General features: G+C 34.8%; 1 protein-coding gene across 1 annotated transcript; it reads right to left on the reverse strand.

The window, feature by feature from the left end:
• Positions 1 to 5966: 5966 nt before the first annotated feature.
• LOC123545566 (uncharacterized) lies at positions 5967 to 17133 on the reverse strand. Its single transcript, XM_053542279.1, has 6 exons — positions 16758 to 17133; positions 15824 to 16222; positions 12129 to 12158; positions 7690 to 7818; positions 7335 to 7368; positions 5967 to 6957 (listed from the first exon to the last, which is right to left on the reverse strand). Exons 1-6 carry the CDS (start codon positions 16807 to 16809, stop codon positions 6900 to 6902), a joined length of 702 nt encoding a protein of 233 aa, XP_053398254.1. The 5' UTR covers positions 16810 to 17133; the 3' UTR covers positions 5967 to 6899.
• Positions 17134 to 18230: the final 1097 nt, after the last annotated feature.

Consider the following 18230-nt stretch of genomic DNA (forward strand, 5'->3'; position numbering starts at 1 on the left):
ACAGATTCAGGGGAAAATATAGCCATTTTGGCTTGGGGAAACAGGCTATAATTGACTGTAAAAAAAACAGCAAAATATCAGGGAAAGCTGAGTCATTGTTTCAAAGATTAGTCTTTTCACCAAATATTTAGGCTATAATTATTACAGCTACTATCCATTCAGCAGTAACTTAATAACCATTCAAGATATTGACTTTAAACTTTGCATTTAGGTATGTGGTGATGAGATGATTAAATTGCTTTTAAAATTATTATCTTGTACCAAAGAAGTATAAATACACTTTATTCTTTTATTATGCCCCCCTTCGAAGAAGGAGGGGTATATTGTTTTGCAGATGTCGGTAGGAATGTAGACCAATCCGTTTCCGGATTATAACTCAAGAACGCTTGGGCCTAGGATCATGAAAGTTGATAGGGAGGTTGGCCATCACCAGCAGATGACCCCTATTGATTTTGAGGTCTGTATGTCAAAGGTCAAGGTCACAGTGACCCTGAATAGTAAAACGGTTTCCAGATGATAACTCAAGAACACTTGAGCCTAGGATCATGAAAGTTGATGTGGAGGTTGGTCATGATCAGCAGATGACCCCTATTGATTTTGAGGTCAGTATGTTAAAGGTCAAGGTCACAGTGACCCTGAACAGTGAAACGGTTTCCGGATGATAACTCAAGAACGCTTAGGCCTAGGGTCACGAAAATTGATAGGGAGGTTGGTCATGACCAGCAGATGACTGCTATTGATTTTGAGGTCAGTATGTCAAAGGTCAAGGTCACAGTGACCAGGAACAGTTTAATGGTTTTCGGGCAATAAATCAAGAACGCTTGGGCCTAGTGTCAGGAAAATTGATAGTTAGGTTGGCCATGACCAGCAGATGACCCCTATTGCTTTTGAGTTCATTAGGTTAAAGGTCAATGTCACATTGGCCAGGAACAGTTAAACGGTTTCTGATCTTCTTGTCCAAAACCATAGAGCCAAGGGCTTTGATATTTGATATGTAGCAAAATCTAGTGGTCCACTACCAAGATTATTCAGATTATTTCAAATATGGCCCCACCCCGGGAGTCACATGGTTTATATAGACTTATATAGTAAAATTTTTTGAAAAACCTCTTTTCCATAACCACAGGGCTTAGGGCTTTGATATTTTGTATATGACATCATCTAGTAGTCCTCTACCAAGATTGTTTAAATTATTCCCCTAGGGTCAAATATGGCTCTGCCCTGGGGGTCACACAGTTTACATAGACTTGTATAGGGAAAAACTTTGAAAATCTTCTTGTCCAAACCACAAAGACTATGGCTTATATATTTTGTAATGTAGTATCATCTAGTGGTTTTAAACCAAGTTTGTTCAAATTATCCCTCTAGGGTCAAATATGGCCCCGTCCCAGGGGTCACATGGTTCATATAGACTTATATAGGGAAAAACTTAGAATCTTCATGTCCATAACTTACATCATTCAAATTTGGACCACATGTATTGTTTTGAGTGGCAAGATGAACCTTGACATGAGTTGACCTTGATCTTGACCTAGTGACCTACTTTCACATTTCTGTAGCTACAGCCTTCAAATTTGGACCACATGCATAGGTTTGTGTGCTGAAACAAACTTTGACCTTGATTGTGACCTAGTGACAGACTTTCACATTTCTCAGGCTACAGCCTTCAAATTTGAACCACAAGCATAGTTTTGTGTACTGAAATGAACTTTGATCTTGAGATTGGCCTAGTGACCTACTTTCACATTTCTCAAGCTGCAGCCTTCAAATTTGACCACATGCATAGTATTGTGTACTAAAATGAACTTTGATCTTGAGATTGACCTATTGACCTACTTTCACATTTCTGAAGCTACAGGCTTCAAATTTGGACCGCATGCATATTTTTGTGTTCTGAATTGAAATTTGACATTGATTTTGACCTATTACCTACTTTCACATTTCTCAAGCTACAGCCTCCAAATTTGAAGCACGTACATAGTTCTGTCTACCGAAATGAACTTTGACCTTGAAATTGATCTAGTGACCTACTTTCACATTTCTCAAGCCACAGCTTTCAAATTTGGACCACATACACATTGTTTTGTACCGAAATGAAATTTGACCTTGAGCTAGTCTTGAAATTTGGAACATTCAAAAATGGCTCAATGGATGGCACCAAGATCACTCTGTAATCTCTTGTTAGGTTAATAGGTTAAAGGTCAAGGTCAGATTAAACCAGAATGGTAGAACTTTTGTTTACAGTGAGCATATAATTTCTGTTCCTTGTGCATCAAGGGGGGCATTTCGTGTTCGACGAGCTCTTGTTTTTATAGCTGTTTGCTTGTACAAAACGCTTCTACGTTTGTAACCCTCACCCCCGCAGTATATATTTCATTACTCCTCTAGCTTTCTGACAGCGTTACTGAGCTGGTCATCATTCAAGATACATATGGTATTTCTGTTGTTACTGAAGACTAAGCTTTCTTTATTGTACCAAAGAGCTATAAATTTTTTATACTTCTTTGATTGTTCTCTGTTTTACGTAGAATTTAAAAATATTTTACCTGGCCGTGTGTCGATATTTGGACGTCAAATTATTAAGCTACAATTGTTTTAGAAGATTGAAATGCCTTTCTAGATTTCAGAAAATAGCAATTATTTGGCAGATAGTTATATTTCAAATAAAAAAATAACCCCTGATTAAAGCTAATCAGCTCAGAAATTAATCAAGGAAATCACAGATGTCCGTATTATATTAGAAAGGTGTCGGACAGAGGATCAAGGTGGATGGACAGTCTGTGAAAAAGCCTTTGAGAAAGAACAATCAAGAAGCACGTTTTCACCCCTGTCCAGTAAATTATTATAAAGAAAAATTAAAACACGATTTTGTTTTGTTTTAATGGAATGTAGGTATGATGGTATTAAATGCCTCCGCTACTATTTTCTATATAAAATTAACAACTTACAACATATTTTTATCAAGATTTCTAGCCTTTCACTTCCTGCGAGACTACCCTTGTCTTGAAGGTCTGTCTTTAGGCAATCAAAATATACCAAAAAAATATGGGGTTGACCATAATGCAGTGAAACCATGGTCACGTGACTGAGACACGTGATGAAAACGTTAATATTGCGTAGGTAGACATCAGGAAATACCTACTTTCACTTTCATTTTACAAGGCAGCTTCCAATCAACTTTTGAAGCATATAACGTAGCTTAAAATCATCTGCGGAAATTCCTTTTTACAATCAAGCATCAATAAAGCTTATATCTGGCATGAAAATGGCCTTTACTAGGCGGGAAAAATTGCGCTATATATTGATATGGACTACATTCGAGTGGACCACGGAGGCATATCCGGCTAATTGCCCCCTTCATGCCTGTAGCCGATTTCATGATCCATAAAAGGTTAAAAACGAAGTCGTACAAAGAAAAGAGTGAAGAACTACTTTGCACGTCAAGCCCGCCCGCTTAGCTCAGTAGGGAGAGCGTTGGTCTACGGATCGCGGGGTCGCGAGTTTGATCCCCGGGCGGGGCGTATGTTCTCCGTGACGATTTGATAAAAGACATTGTGTCTGAAATCATTCGTCCTCCACCTCTGATAATTCATGTGGGGAAGTTGGCAGTTACTTGCGGAGAACAGGTTTGTACTGACGAAAATATCTTACAGGGTGCACAAAAAGAAGACAAGGACACTACTTATTGCTAAAAATTTATGGAAGCGAATGAGTGTCCTGGAAACAACAGATCATTCTACTAATAACACTATGAACAGCCGCATGGTTTCATTCACAAAGAAAACGGACGCCGGACAATGACTGGTCACAGTAGCTCAGCTTGAGCACTTTCAAACATGTTTCAGAGCCCTGATCATCTGGCACTTACTTGAGGAAGTTACGTTTGTATTGAAATCACATAAAAAATAGATTCATTTATGTTAAAAGAAGCACAAGATAAAATCACAGATTCTAAAATTTCATAAAAATCAAATCACACTGGCGGTCTGTACAGAACACCAGACAATATAGGTTTCGTCTTTGGTAGAAGAATATCAACAAAAGTCGCCTTCAGCTGCTCGTGATCAAGGTCATCTCGGCTGCTGAATGCAATATCACTACGGATATATAGAACTACACCCCCACCACGGTGATTTCTATCTTTGCGGCAATGTATGTAATTTTCAATTGAAACTTCCGAATCAAAAACACTGTTGTCTAGCCAGGTATCAGTCAAACATATACAAGAAACATTGCTATTCTTTGCAATAAAACGGAATTCATCAATTTTAGGAAGAAGGCTTCTGATATTTAAATGAATAAAATGAAGGCCTTTTTTCTGAAAATGAGAATAATGAGTAGAACTGTCACAGGTTCAAGAAGGTCCTGGACATGGATGAATGTCTCCACACAGCAATAAGGTGGTTGTGATCCATTTGTAATGGGAACAAGTGAGGGACACATAACTTTTAGTATTTCTTCTCAATGCACTATAATAAAAAGTTAAGAAGTGTTCGTAGAATATCAGCTGACCATAGGTAATAGAACATGGTAGACGTCCATATGTGAGTGTCCGAACAAAACGAAATTGCATTGTGTCGGACAATAATACTGTAAGTTTGTAAATTACTGTAACGTGATCAGATGGAATTTGGCACTTTCCTTCACCTGACAGGTATAATAAAAATATTTGTTTACAAAAATAAAAAATTGTCTTCCTAGGTCAGACACCAAGAGTATCAGGTCAGAATCCGAAAAACTAGATATACCACTTGCATCAAGGAAATATGTTTTTAATTAATTTTATATTTGACTCCTTTATATGTTTATCCGAAAACAATCTTCATATTGGTTATATCACCTGTACCATGTCATTATATTCAATTTCGTTATACACGGTGAACTGGGTAACTACACTCGAGCTATGTAACTTAAAACAATCCTAAAATTAGCTATATCTGGTGAAACAGTTTGCTACTGGGAAAATATATACTCGGGCTAGCTATGTTATATAGCTATTGTCCTCAAGTTTGTTAACTAACTTATATCAGGAAACTTTACTTATTTTCGTTATACACGATGTAACTTATCATACTCAAATATGTTTTACATCTTGTATCATTAAGCTATCTTAAAATTAGTCACGGCCTTTATCGCACATAAGCAACATTACCTTTATTTTTTTTTATCGGGTAACTATCCTCAAGTTAGATATATTGTGTTAGGTAACTATCTTGAAATTAGTTTTACCTCTTCTAAACGGAAACTGTCCCCAAATTAGTTATCGAAATCTTCAGTTAACAATATTTAACCATTTCTTGTCAGCTCAGATTTCAGCAGCGTTGTATCTTCAGATAAAAATGTCCAACTTCAAATTAACTTTTGTACAGTCATAACAGTCTAACCAAACATAGCTACTGTGCTTAATGATTGTAGTATATTATGATAACTGATTGAATAAAAAAAATGAAGAAGCTTTCAGTTAACATATTTAGCATATTTGCATTAAAGTTATTAGGCCAATGTCCTCATTTCATTTATGTTCGGAACTGTTTTCGTAAAAAAAATCAGCAAAGTAACCATAGATTTTAAAAGTGATTTATGGCTCTAGAAGGACTTTATATTTCAAATTCAGTTCTGAAGATAAGGACCTAACACAATGAATGAATCACTTTCCAATGACATCATTTTAACTCAGTGATACAAGGACATTGTCTGGTAACCATGCCCACTGTGTTAGCAAAACCTCATAGTGAGGCTTATAATGATGATATAGACATGGGATCAGGACCAGGACATGCGCGCTGATCAGTAGTGTCTAAAAATGTAAAACGTCAAAAAATGTGTTAAATACTATTTATTTCCTTATACATTTTATGAAGCACTATGTCATCGACTGTTGTTCAAAGAATGTAAAACACTCTGATTCTGTGTTTCTTCCCTAATGGGAAAATAGTAACTGCGTGAACGTTGAAATAGTAAAAAAATGACATGTGGTTAATTTACCAGAACAATATCGAACAAAATCAATTTTCATTTCCTTTACCCACAATAGGGAATGAAACAAATGAAAACATTTTATGAATTATTCAGTGCAAAACTTATTACTTACGCTAAAGTTACATTTAAGCATTGGCCACAGTTATATCAGTGCAGTTGGCTCTTAGACTAATGTTTCTGTTAGATATTAATCTTTGCGTTTTGCAGATTCCCAAGTGAGAATTAATTGCCGTTTGTCTCACTTATTGTGCTATCCAAAATGGAACAAACACAATGTGTTTTTCACCAGCTATAGTCTGTAATATCATATCACTACCTTCCTCAAAGTAATCAAGATGATTCCGCACAACAGTATCCTAGGCTCGCGTTAGTTTGATATGGAAACCCCATAATATATAAGATTTCGCAAACACCTTTCCCGCACAGTTTCATCCAGTGTTTTGTGGTAACCAGCCTTTCTGTAAATTCAGTACTTTGATTTAATATGAAACGCATTTAGTCTTTATGAAATGTTTTATGCAAGAATACCGACATACGGTCTCGATCGCCAACAATCCCTAGACGTTCTGTAGACATTAACGCATAGAAGAAACGTGTCTTATCCTTGTAAGAATACAGGTATTTCTATCATTCTGTTTTGGTTTTATGCTAATTTGCAAGTTTAAACGAACCCGCGTGTTAGCATTTAAAATATGTCAAAAGAAAAGCGGCATACATTATTTAAAAAAAAGATGCAGCTTTTAAGGCATTTTAAAATGCTCAAAACTACATGTATTAACGATATTGTTCCAGAAAAAGCAAATTGTTAACACTTTAAGCGCTGTTTATCATTCAGTTGAATTCTTTGAAACTGTCAGAATGCAGAAATTTGTGTCAATCGTTTTTGATCTCCGTATCTTCTACTTCATTTCGAGAGTGAACTATACCTCGTCTGAACTGTTTTGAATTTCGCTTGTGTCATTTATTGGTGCAGCGTTACTGAAATATATTATAAATGTATAAATTTGTATGTAATATATATTTCATATCGTTTACATTCGATACTTTTGTAAACAGTATTGTAACTATTTTGTCAAGGATTTACATTATACTTTTACCATTGCTAAATGGATGCATTTGGTAAACAAATGCATATTCTGAGTAAATGGAATAGTAAAGTATAGACAACTGTCCCGTAATAACAAACAGTACTATGATAATACCGATGCAGTTTAAAATACTAAATCACTAATCAATCGTCTATATTAAAGTGAGAGGGCTAGTGTCTAAAATAGAACTGTGTGGTAAAAACTCACAGACATACAATATATTTAATTCATTGTCAACCGCAGATTTTCTTTAAACAAATAGCTTACAGCATTTCACGTCTTCCATAATGACGATTTCTGTCTGCAAGAAAAAAATGCTCATATATTCTTGGATAATCGTTTGGCAAAACTTATGTATCTTATTACTTGGCTAATATGCAAATATTGACATTTATATTAATATGCAAGAAATAGTGAACTTGAGAAGTATCATAAATGATGTCACAGATAGGATAATGATTCTTTGAAAAAAACCTTTATCAATTTTAAGATCTAGAGTAAGGGACAGTAATATAAACTCTTTCTAATGGGAAAACCCAGTTAGTATTTTAGTTTCTGGCTGCACGACTTATACAAAATTGGTGGCATTAAAAATGGCCAAGAAATGATAAGAAAAACACACCTCTCATTCTCCTCATTACCACTGTTATATAACTTGCATAAATTGTGGTCAAAATAATTGCCACTCCCAAAATCACGCCAACAATCACAAAAGTGGTTTTGCTGACACATTCTGAATCTTGCAATGTGTCTGAAATGTATGTTTAGAAATGGTCTACGCTGCGTCTATAAAATTTAAGCGGAGTTTTCCAAGTTTATAGTAAAAGTGCAAGCAGGAGATGCCTTTCAATAAAAATGAATTTTGAGACTCTCAGTTGCTTCTTGATGTACACCACCATTACAAATAGCTTAGCGACATAGTAACTCTTTTCAAACTGCTAATATAGGAGTATCTATAAAAAGATAAATGATACATAGGGTTCGTTTGTAACCCATACTTTGATAAAACGATATAAAGAACAACTAGATTCTTTGTGTTTTACTCCAGATTATAAAGGACAACTAGACTGTGTTTTACTCCAGATTACGACCGTAGATTTACAAATGCCAAAGTTCATGCGCTTAAGCATATATCTCGTTAAAATATATCAATTATAGCCACATCAAACGAATTCTTGCATCCTCTGTCACAGTTTATTTATTGTAGAGCGACCTCTTATTTTTAAATTGTGCAACATCATAGAATGTGTTTCGGTAAATATTGAAGTTTAAGTGCATAACAGTTTTCCTTTTAAATGTCATCACGTTTTAACTTTGTTGTCTTCAAACAATTTACTCTTTTCTCTAATGATTTAGATTTGGAAATTCCCCGTTTAGTCTACCGTATAACGTTAACGGACGTACAACGTATAACAAAATTTTCAGTCCGTTCGTGTCCGTTCGAATGCGTTTCTTTCCCGTTTCTCATGCGGCGCTTGCGCTCTTCGTCTAGCGATGTTCGTTCTGTCCGGTATAAGGTTTTGAGCATGTTCAAAATTTAGATACAGTAGCAATGCGCTGATATGCGTTTTGTTCGTTACTCGTGCGTTCCCTATTCTGTACTTGGTCGGTTCTCATCCGTTCTTTTCCAATTCGAATTCATTCTTATCCGGTGGACCTGATTCACGGCCGGACTACTACCGGACATGCAACGGATGTGACGTATATTCAACGGACGATAACTGACGACCAGAACGTTTTGTCAGTTTCTCATGTGTTGTGCTTACGTTTTACGCGGTACAAATCCGTTACTTATTCGGTGATATCCGTTAATTTAACCTTGTTTGTCCTTTATATATGCGTTAATCTTGCAGTCATTGTGCGTTTTATGCGCCCAATACAACGATTGCGAGGGCACCGAGCAGCAGCGGGGGATGCCTTTCGTCAGCGGATAACTTTCTGTCGCATTTTTTCTGTTCGTTGGTGTCCTTAAATGCTATACGGTGTAGTGTGACTGATACATAACCGATAATACAGACTGCAACAGACGGGAACTTTAAAATTGAGTACTACATTCCAAATATTGAAAATAATCCTAATATACTTCGTATTTAATTTCTCATCTAATGTCCATTAAACCAAACAAGAAGCTACAGACGCTTCGGAACAAGCAGCAAAAAAGGCAAAAAAAAAAAAAAAAGCAGTAAAAAAAGAAAAAGCCAAGACCAAGATCCAATAAAATCAAAATGTGTCAATAACACATCCTCCCACTGCAAACGAAATCCTTCCGCAGCGTATGTATGGATGTTTGACATTCACACAAAAATACAAAGACAAAATTAAGCAGTTGGACAGCAATGAGGCCTGCAAGTACGAGAGCTTAACGTCGAATACTACTAATGACGACGACAAGTTGCAATGAAGGGCCAAAACCGGTGAAAAGACGAGAAACGTCCGCAACACAATTTCGTTCTGAAAGAAACTTTTTTATTGATTCAGTAGTGAGTAAAGTTAATTTTATCGCTTTTCGAAATATCAAATTTTACTTTTTTCACCTCTGCAGTGTTGCTACAAAAATAGAGGATCTGAGTGTCTTATCATTCTTAACTCATTAAGCTAGTTGAATAAAATAGTAAAATTTGAGGGTCTGTCGAGCATAAAATCATTTTCATTATTGAATTTTGGCATAAATGTTTATTCTTCACCTACAGACAGCTCTTTAAATAAATCAGTTACTGTAAATATTTTCTATAAACGAGCTGTGGTACATTTGCTTGTATAACATTTAAGATTTTAAATGTTGAAGAATATTATATATATTATATTATACCAGATTTAGACTTATACAGAGAATTTTTCACGATAAACACGCTCAAAGGTGCTTTACATAACGCACAGGCAGCCACTCAGGGCGCCAAATTTCAACTTTTACTCGTACAGACACAGAACGATCTGACCAGAGGGAAAGAGTGAGACAAAGACGCTAAGGAAAGAATCATTATGAAAGAATCATTATGTGTTCTTTTTGGCACAGAAAAAAAAATGCAATGAAAATTTAAAGAACGGTTTTCCATATCGTCATAGTCCCAGTTTAGGTACCTAACAAAATGAATTCATTAAATGCTGGTATTAAAATGTAAACATCACATGGTTAAATGTTAGCATATATCAAAGTGCACAAATGACTGTGTCAATTTTTCTACTGTCGGTAATTCAAAATTATAGCAGGGATGGGGTCAATTACTTGGTTACGTAATGCATTACAATTACCACTACATTGAGATATACCCCATTACCATTACCATTTCCATTACATCAATTTTGAAGGTAATGAATAACTTTTACCATTACCATTACCATTATATTTAAACATCTTAATGAACATTTATAGTATACTAATCGATACTTTTCTTCTGCAAGTTGTCACATGTTGTAAGTGCACACAGTAGATAACTACTACTAAATATACATTGTACACGTATACTGATACATGTAATGTCAACTGTTTGATCTAAAATGTCTTTGTTGGAAGTTACTCTAAAACTGCCACGTATAAAAGTCAGGCAATAGGGCATTTCAGATATATCAGAAAGAATTTCAAAAATTGATTTTCAGTGTTTCCACCTTGACTATAACCCAAACTAGATGCGAATGATACACTTATCTATACACTTTAGAGATCACATAAGGTCAAGCCTTGTTTCCATCATTTTGGGAATGCCACCATCACCGGTGGAATTGGGAAAATGATCACAGAAATATTCTTAAATGGGAAAAATGGTAAAGTACAATAATTTGTATATGTGCCTTTTATTGGTGATATTTCCAAATGTTGGGTTGTATTTTAATCATTATTCAACAATAAGTGTTGTTTTAAAAAGCAAAATAAACAGATTAAGTCACAAAACTATTAAAAACAGCAAGAATATTGATAGTTAACAGGCATTTAGGAATTCAAAGCTAAAAATCAAGAAAAAACATACTTTCTTGCTTTGAGAGTGCCTCCTTTTACCGGATGTAGATTTATAGGGGAAAATGCCTTAAAGGTATAACACAACAACAAACTATTCTTGAGTTAATTGAACAATTATCCTGAGTTTTGTTATCAAACCAAAAACATGACATTTACAATATACTGTGTTTAGTTGCCCCAGACAGTACAGTATAAGGGTACATTTTGCATCGGATTTAAGATTACAATGCTGAAATGTTACTTCTGATCCTTCCGGCCTGCTTGTTTCACTGTACCAAATTAAAAGATAATATATCAGTCCATAACAATAGGTATTGTACTTGTTGTATTGCCTATCCTTCACACCTATTTGGTCAAACAGTTGTTACGGCCGTCTTCTGTATTTCATATGAATTACCTCCCTTTAAGGGATTATTTAGAAAAAAGGTTGATAAAATACCTTCTGCTAGGCGGGCTTCTGTGGCTATTACACAATGAAAATGTAACAAGTAATTAAAACAGGTTCTCAACATTGATAGTCACTTAATAGTGTAGTGTATGCAGATTTCGAACCCGTTGAAATGTCAGCCATGTGCAGGTCTCCTATATATGCGGCGTTGAAACAACCTTTAGTGAGGATGGATGCATCGTATTATGTAGGTTACCGGCATGGCTGGCTTAGGTGAGGGTGCCATATTCTCAGGGTTATGGAATGTGCATACACTGCACTCAGTTGCGGACAAATGTTCGTCAGACAGCGGACTGTTCAACACCTACATTGTGATCAGAAAGTAAATTTATTTTCTGAAACATTTATTTTAAAGACAATAAAAGCATGTATTGTTTCAATATATAGATATTTAAAGTAATTGTATGTAATAGAAATATACTTGACCATTACCCTCATTTCTTTTTTTACAATAATGCATTGCATTGCCATTACATGTAACGGGAAAATACCTTCATTACCCATTACGTTCCATTACTGAAAAAAAACCCCATTACCATTATCCATTACCCATAGTTCCATCCCTGAATTATAGTACAATATTCAGCAATAAATGTAAAAGTTATAACGGATGGTACTGTGAAACATTACAAGAGCTACGAAACAAAAGGAGAAATCGTACCTGCTCGTTCTTCCGTTTTGTTATCGGCTTCTGAAAGTAATAGTAGAAGACATTTGCCGTAGAAAGTGACGTAATTTTGTTATCATGGCAATAAAGAAAACTGCAATCTATCTGAACAAATTTACGGTGCCCCTAAAGTGACATGTTACACACTTTTTTTCCACTTAGGTAATGAGACGAAATAAGTTACATTTCGTTTAATCATTTCGTTTAAACGAAATAAGTTACATTTCGTTTAAACGAAATGATTTCGTTTTAACGAAATAACATTTCGTTTTAACGAAATAACTATTTCGTTTAAACGAAATGATTTTGTTTTTACGAAAATACATTTCGTTAAAACGAAATGATTTTGTTTAAACGAAATAGTTATTTCGTTCAAACGAAATCATTTCGTTTAAACTTATTTCGTTAAAACGAAATGATTTCGTTTAAACGAAATAGTTATTTCGTTTAAACGAAATAAAAAAAAGTCTCACATTACCTAAGTGGAAAAAAGTGTGTAACATGTCACTTTAGGGGCACCGTACAAATTAAATACTAAAACGCATAGTTTTTATTTAAAAAAAGCAGAGTGGATAACAAGCTTGACTACAAATCCAACCGCTCTGATTCGATTCCGGATTGCGACTGATAACCAGATAAGTGTTCAGCTCTGGGTAATTTATTTAAATCAGTTTTGATTTCAGCAAAACTGGCCCACGCTAAATAAAAAATCTTGAACGTTTGCCTATTACATACACGAAACTGGAAGAATGAGTTCAATCAGTAGCAGATATATGAACCTTTCATAAATAAAGGTATATATTTAAAAAATCATTGGCATTCGTTATCTGTCAATGAAATCCTTATAATTATGTGCTATTTTTGTTTGAGCGTATATTCGAGTACAAACTACAATGGAAGAATGGGATATTTACATAAATAATCATTTATGACATGGGGAGTAGCTCTGTGTATAAATGTTTCTTTGTCTTATCGCATTACTGTTCTTTATGAAATATATTGATAAACAAAACAAAACAGATTCTTATACATCAGAGAATTAAACGTTGGGTTTACAGACGGAATGTTCCATACGTACATTTTGAAAATGTGGACATAGTCAAGTTGATGGTCTAAATTGCACTAAACGCTTTGCTTTCTGGGAGTAAGCGCGTATTTTTACAAGTCTTTCAAAACAATTTGATATTTATGACAGGTCGTCACCTCAACGCAACAAAGTCGTATCTTATTATAAATTTATATAGATATACGACTTTGTTGCGTTGAGGTGACGAGGTATGGTTCATTTAGCCTATGTAAACATTGTGATGTCATGATGAACGTTACATAATGACGTCATTATGTATTACTGGTTGTGTGATGAAAGTGGAGACAGGCATAGTTAAATTACTAGTTGAGGACTGAACATGTGATTAAATAATCTCTTTAGAAAAAAACATGCAAAACTAACAAGAGTGCCAGAATGTCACAATACGCCCGTCACAGCAAATTTCTTTACTCTAGCTGCTGTATTGCAAATGCATTTTAATTTTGTGGTTGTTTAGTAATCATTGTAAGTCTTGTTTTTCTAAGTCCACAAAAAAACTCCTTACCAGGTAGAGAGACCTTAAAATACAACCAAAATTTGAAAGTAACATCTATGTTGTACCACAGAAAAGTGGTCTTGGTTTTTTCCCTACGGTAAATTATAAAAAAACTTACAATATAAGTTATTTATAGTAACAACTAAGGGAAGTTAATCTAAAAAAAAGAAAAAAAAAAAAAAAAAAAAAAAAAATTGTAGGTCCACACAAAAATCTTTACCAGGAAGAGATTAGTCAAAATACACCTCAAAATTGGATGCAGCATGCATGTTGTACTGCAGAAAAGTGGTCTCGATTTTTCCCTACGACTAGTAATGAAGAAGTTATAATATAAGCTATTCATAGTAACAACAAAGGGAAGTAATTCTATAGAAAGGAACTGCGCATGGCACTTCCTCTCATGATGGTGTATAATTGTGCCAAGTAACATCAAAATCCCTCCATGCATGAAGAAGAAATGCTTCGGACAAAGTCATTCTTGTATCTGACCTTTGGCCTCTAAGTGTGACCTTGACCTTAGACCTAGGGACCTGGTTCTTGCGCATGACACTTCGTCTCGTGGTGGTAAACAATTGTACCAAGTTATATCAAAATCCCTTCAGGCATGAAGAAGAAATGCTCCGGACAAGGTTTTCATTCTTGTATCCTTTGACCTCTAAGTGTGACCTTGACCTTAGACCTAGGGACCTGGTTCTTGCGCATGACACTCCGCCTCATGGTGGTGAACATTTGTGACAAGTTATATCAAAATCCCTCCACGCATGAAGAAGAAATGCTCAGGACAAAGTTTTCATTCTTGTATCCTTTGACCTCTAAGTGTGACCTTGACCTTAAATCTAGGGACCTGATTCTTGCGCACGATACTCCGTCTCATAATGATGAACAATTGTGCCATCTTTCATCAAAATCCCTCCATGCATGAAGAAGATATGCTCCGGACAAAGTCATTCTTGAATTTGACCTTTGACCTCTAAGTGTGACCTTGACCTTAGACCTAGGGACCTGGTTCTTGCGCACGACACTCCGTTTCATGATGGTGAACAAATGTGCCAAGTTTTATCAAAATCCCTCCATGCATGTAGAAGATATCCTCCGGACAAAGTCTGTGGACGCCGCCGCCCGCCCATCCGCCCGCCAGGGACGTTCCCATAATACGTCCCGTTTTTGAAACGGGCGTATAAAAATGGCCTCTGTTATCAAGTTCAATCTGGAAGTAAACTGATGTAAAAACTAATCCGTCAGTATAGGAGGAGCTTTTAATATCCGGTCAATGATCTTATTAAAAAAATCAGGCAAGAGATATCAGGCACTTTGCATAGTAGTTGCATGATAAATGTTGAAAACAATCAACAGTACTAGATTATTAGACTATAAATATTTGAAATACGAAATCGTACCTGTTCGTCCTTCTGTTTTATTGTCGGCTTCTGAAAATGATTGCAGAAAATATATATGCCTCTGACATAACTGTGACATTGTTATCATGGTAGTAGGGAAAACTTTAGTCTATATCAATCTGTTTGGATATGGCGTAAACAAATATTTCTTACATTACAGGGAATCAATGGCACAGTCGTAAACAGGTTCGACTACAAAGTCTGTGGCCCAGATTTGATTCCGGATTGTGGCTGATAAGTAATTAGTTCTGGTTAATTTACTTAAATTAGTGTTGTTTCCAGCAGTATCAGCTAAGAATTAATGCTGTTGGCCAACGCTAAATAGAAACATTAAAAGTTTACATATTATCTAAATTAGATTGGAAGAATGAGTTCAATCAGAAGCCTATGCATAAACGTGTTTGACCCTTGCTTTAATAGACAAGAGTTCTGATAAAAACATATTTCTAATAATCATTTGCATGTGTTATTTTATATTATACGCTAAATTGTTAGATTTGCTATGTATTGCTGTGAATAAGCCTATTTACAGGGATTGTCAGTCTGTTAAAACACGTAGAAGTCCGTTTAGGGAAGAATATGTATGTATAAATATGTCATTGTGTTACCGCATAACAGATCTTTATGAATATAATATAGATAAACATAAAACGCTTTGTGGTAATGAAACTAAACACTATCAGCATCATAATGAAAATACGATGCTTACCAACAATTATAAGCGTGGCATTTCTTACAATTGAGACAATGCTTTCAGAAAGTTTGCTTTTATACGTCATCTCACATCTATATACTCTGGCATCATCGTAAGTCATCTTCTCTATATTCATTTGTAAAGTCAGATTAGTGTTAAGTGGGTTATCTTTATCCAGAATACCACCAACAACAAAATCCTTGTCATCAACAATCCGTTTATCTAAAGCTGGGACTTCAGTTATTCTTGCATCCATAAATGCCAAGGTTTCCAATTCGGTACTTGTTTTTCTCCGAATTTTGATGTTGTACACTATCGAAGCATCCTTTTCGGTAACATCACATGTCATGAACAGTTTTCCTGTAGTTCCTAATAGAACTCGCGTCTTTGACAATGTGAAATTCAAACCACACACTGAAAAGAAAGATGGTTTACATGCTCAATCTGATACTGAGAATATAAGTCATGCGAAAATATTATTATTATTTAGACTTATTTTAAACGATTTAAAACAAATATTTAGTGCTGTTACTGATTTTGATAATTTGAAAAGGCATAAAGACAATACTAAACAGTTATACTCATGCCAAGACAATGTGTTATGTTTCTGAAAGGGAACTAACGTGTTATTTGTATTAGTGGATAAATATATTTGCTGTCAGATTAACAATGTGGTGTGAGTTTGGTTCTTTAGGTTTACAAGCATAACATACTTTAAAAATCTACTTTTTGTAGAAAACAAATTCGAATGAAGAACAAAAAGGGGTTGACCTTGTGACCTATATCACCATCTTATTGACCTCATTAATTAATTATCAATCATTCTGTAAGTCGTAGCATTGCTAGGTCACAACCATATTTCTTAAAAGTATTTAATTTACCACAACATGTCTAAAGTGTATAAGAAAGTAAGGAATAACTGAAATCTGTAAGATTAAAACATAATTACCTAATTTTGTCTCGGTGGTCAGCCAAGAAACAATGAAAACGAACGCCAACATTTTTCGTCTCACTCCTGGTTTGTTTTGCCTTCTGTGAAAGACTTAATTTCATATGATGATGCTTTAAATTAGTAAAAAAACATTTAATGACATCTGTTTAATAAAGATGAATAGATGAAATTTATGTGTACTAAAATCATATTACTATTCGTAAAACACCATAAACCTTTTAATTCAATAATCAGAAGTTTATCTAAATGCATTGTTCTTAAACCTGAGAATTAACTTTAGTAGTCAAATCATTTTGAATTTTAAGGATGGTAAATCATTCCTTTTTCCTATTGTGAGCTCAATTGTCTACAATGCATCATTATTTTTTTTTTGATTTTTAGACTTTGAGCGTCGGTTTATTTGTAAATATAATGTCCTTGTATTTTAAAATAGACAATACAACGCACTGACTAATAAAGTGTGATCATGTCTAATAATCACGTGCTCAAGAAATATTGTACTATGCTTTCGATTTATAAAATACAAATGTATAGCTAAGGCAGAACTGATTAATAGAAGTTGATTAAAAGTACAAAAACTTCCGTTCAAAGGATGTAACATACTCCGATATAATGTTTCCCCTTATTGGGAAAATAATTCAATAATTTGACAATTTATGAAAGCCGAGATAGTTAAAAAGACATGCAGCTAATTTCCCAGAAAAAACAAACAAACAAACTACATTTCCTGCTACTTACAATAAGGAATAAAGGCGGTGACTTGTTGGCTGTAAGACTTGATATATATGTATAAAATGTTATTGCTAGTATGATTTAAAAGAGTTTTTCTTATGTATTTACTATCTTAAATGAAAACATTGGGTGGAACTGAAGCACAAATGAGTCTGCATTGTAGCACATGTGTTCATATATTGCACTTTTTACAGGATTATACGGACAATCGAGAGTTTTAAGTATCTTACCAAATAGAGCCCTTATCGGTATTGAAACACTTCATACTAAAAGGCAGTTCAGAATGGGTTGCTACGCAACACATTAGAGTGAATACTATGCTATTTCTAAATTCCTAATGTGAACGTCGTTCGAAATTCCCAGATACTTCGTTATACTGTACAGTTCACGTTGTATTGACAGAACAATAAAACCGAGCATATACCTTTCCAGAGGTATTTGTGTCATTATCCTATGTATCTTTTTCACCATTTGCCATGATATTTGTGACACCGTTAAATGTCGCACTACCGCTAAGTGTCGCAACCGCTGTTAATTGTTATATGTCGGAACCACCACTTAATATCGCAAAATTATTTGCCGCTATATGTCACACCTTTAACGCTAAATGTCGCAAGAAATTGTCCATATATGCCGCAACACTAACGCTAAATGTCGCACTGTCTATCTAAAACTAAAACATGTATTAATTATTCATAATAAACTTGAATGTTCAATAGTAACATGGTGTTAGGTTTA

Source organism: Mercenaria mercenaria, chromosome 4, assembly GCF_021730395.1.
Source record: "Mercenaria mercenaria strain notata chromosome 4, MADL_Memer_1, whole genome shotgun sequence".
NCBI classification, from domain to species: domain Eukaryota; kingdom Metazoa; phylum Mollusca; class Bivalvia; order Venerida; family Veneridae; genus Mercenaria; species Mercenaria mercenaria.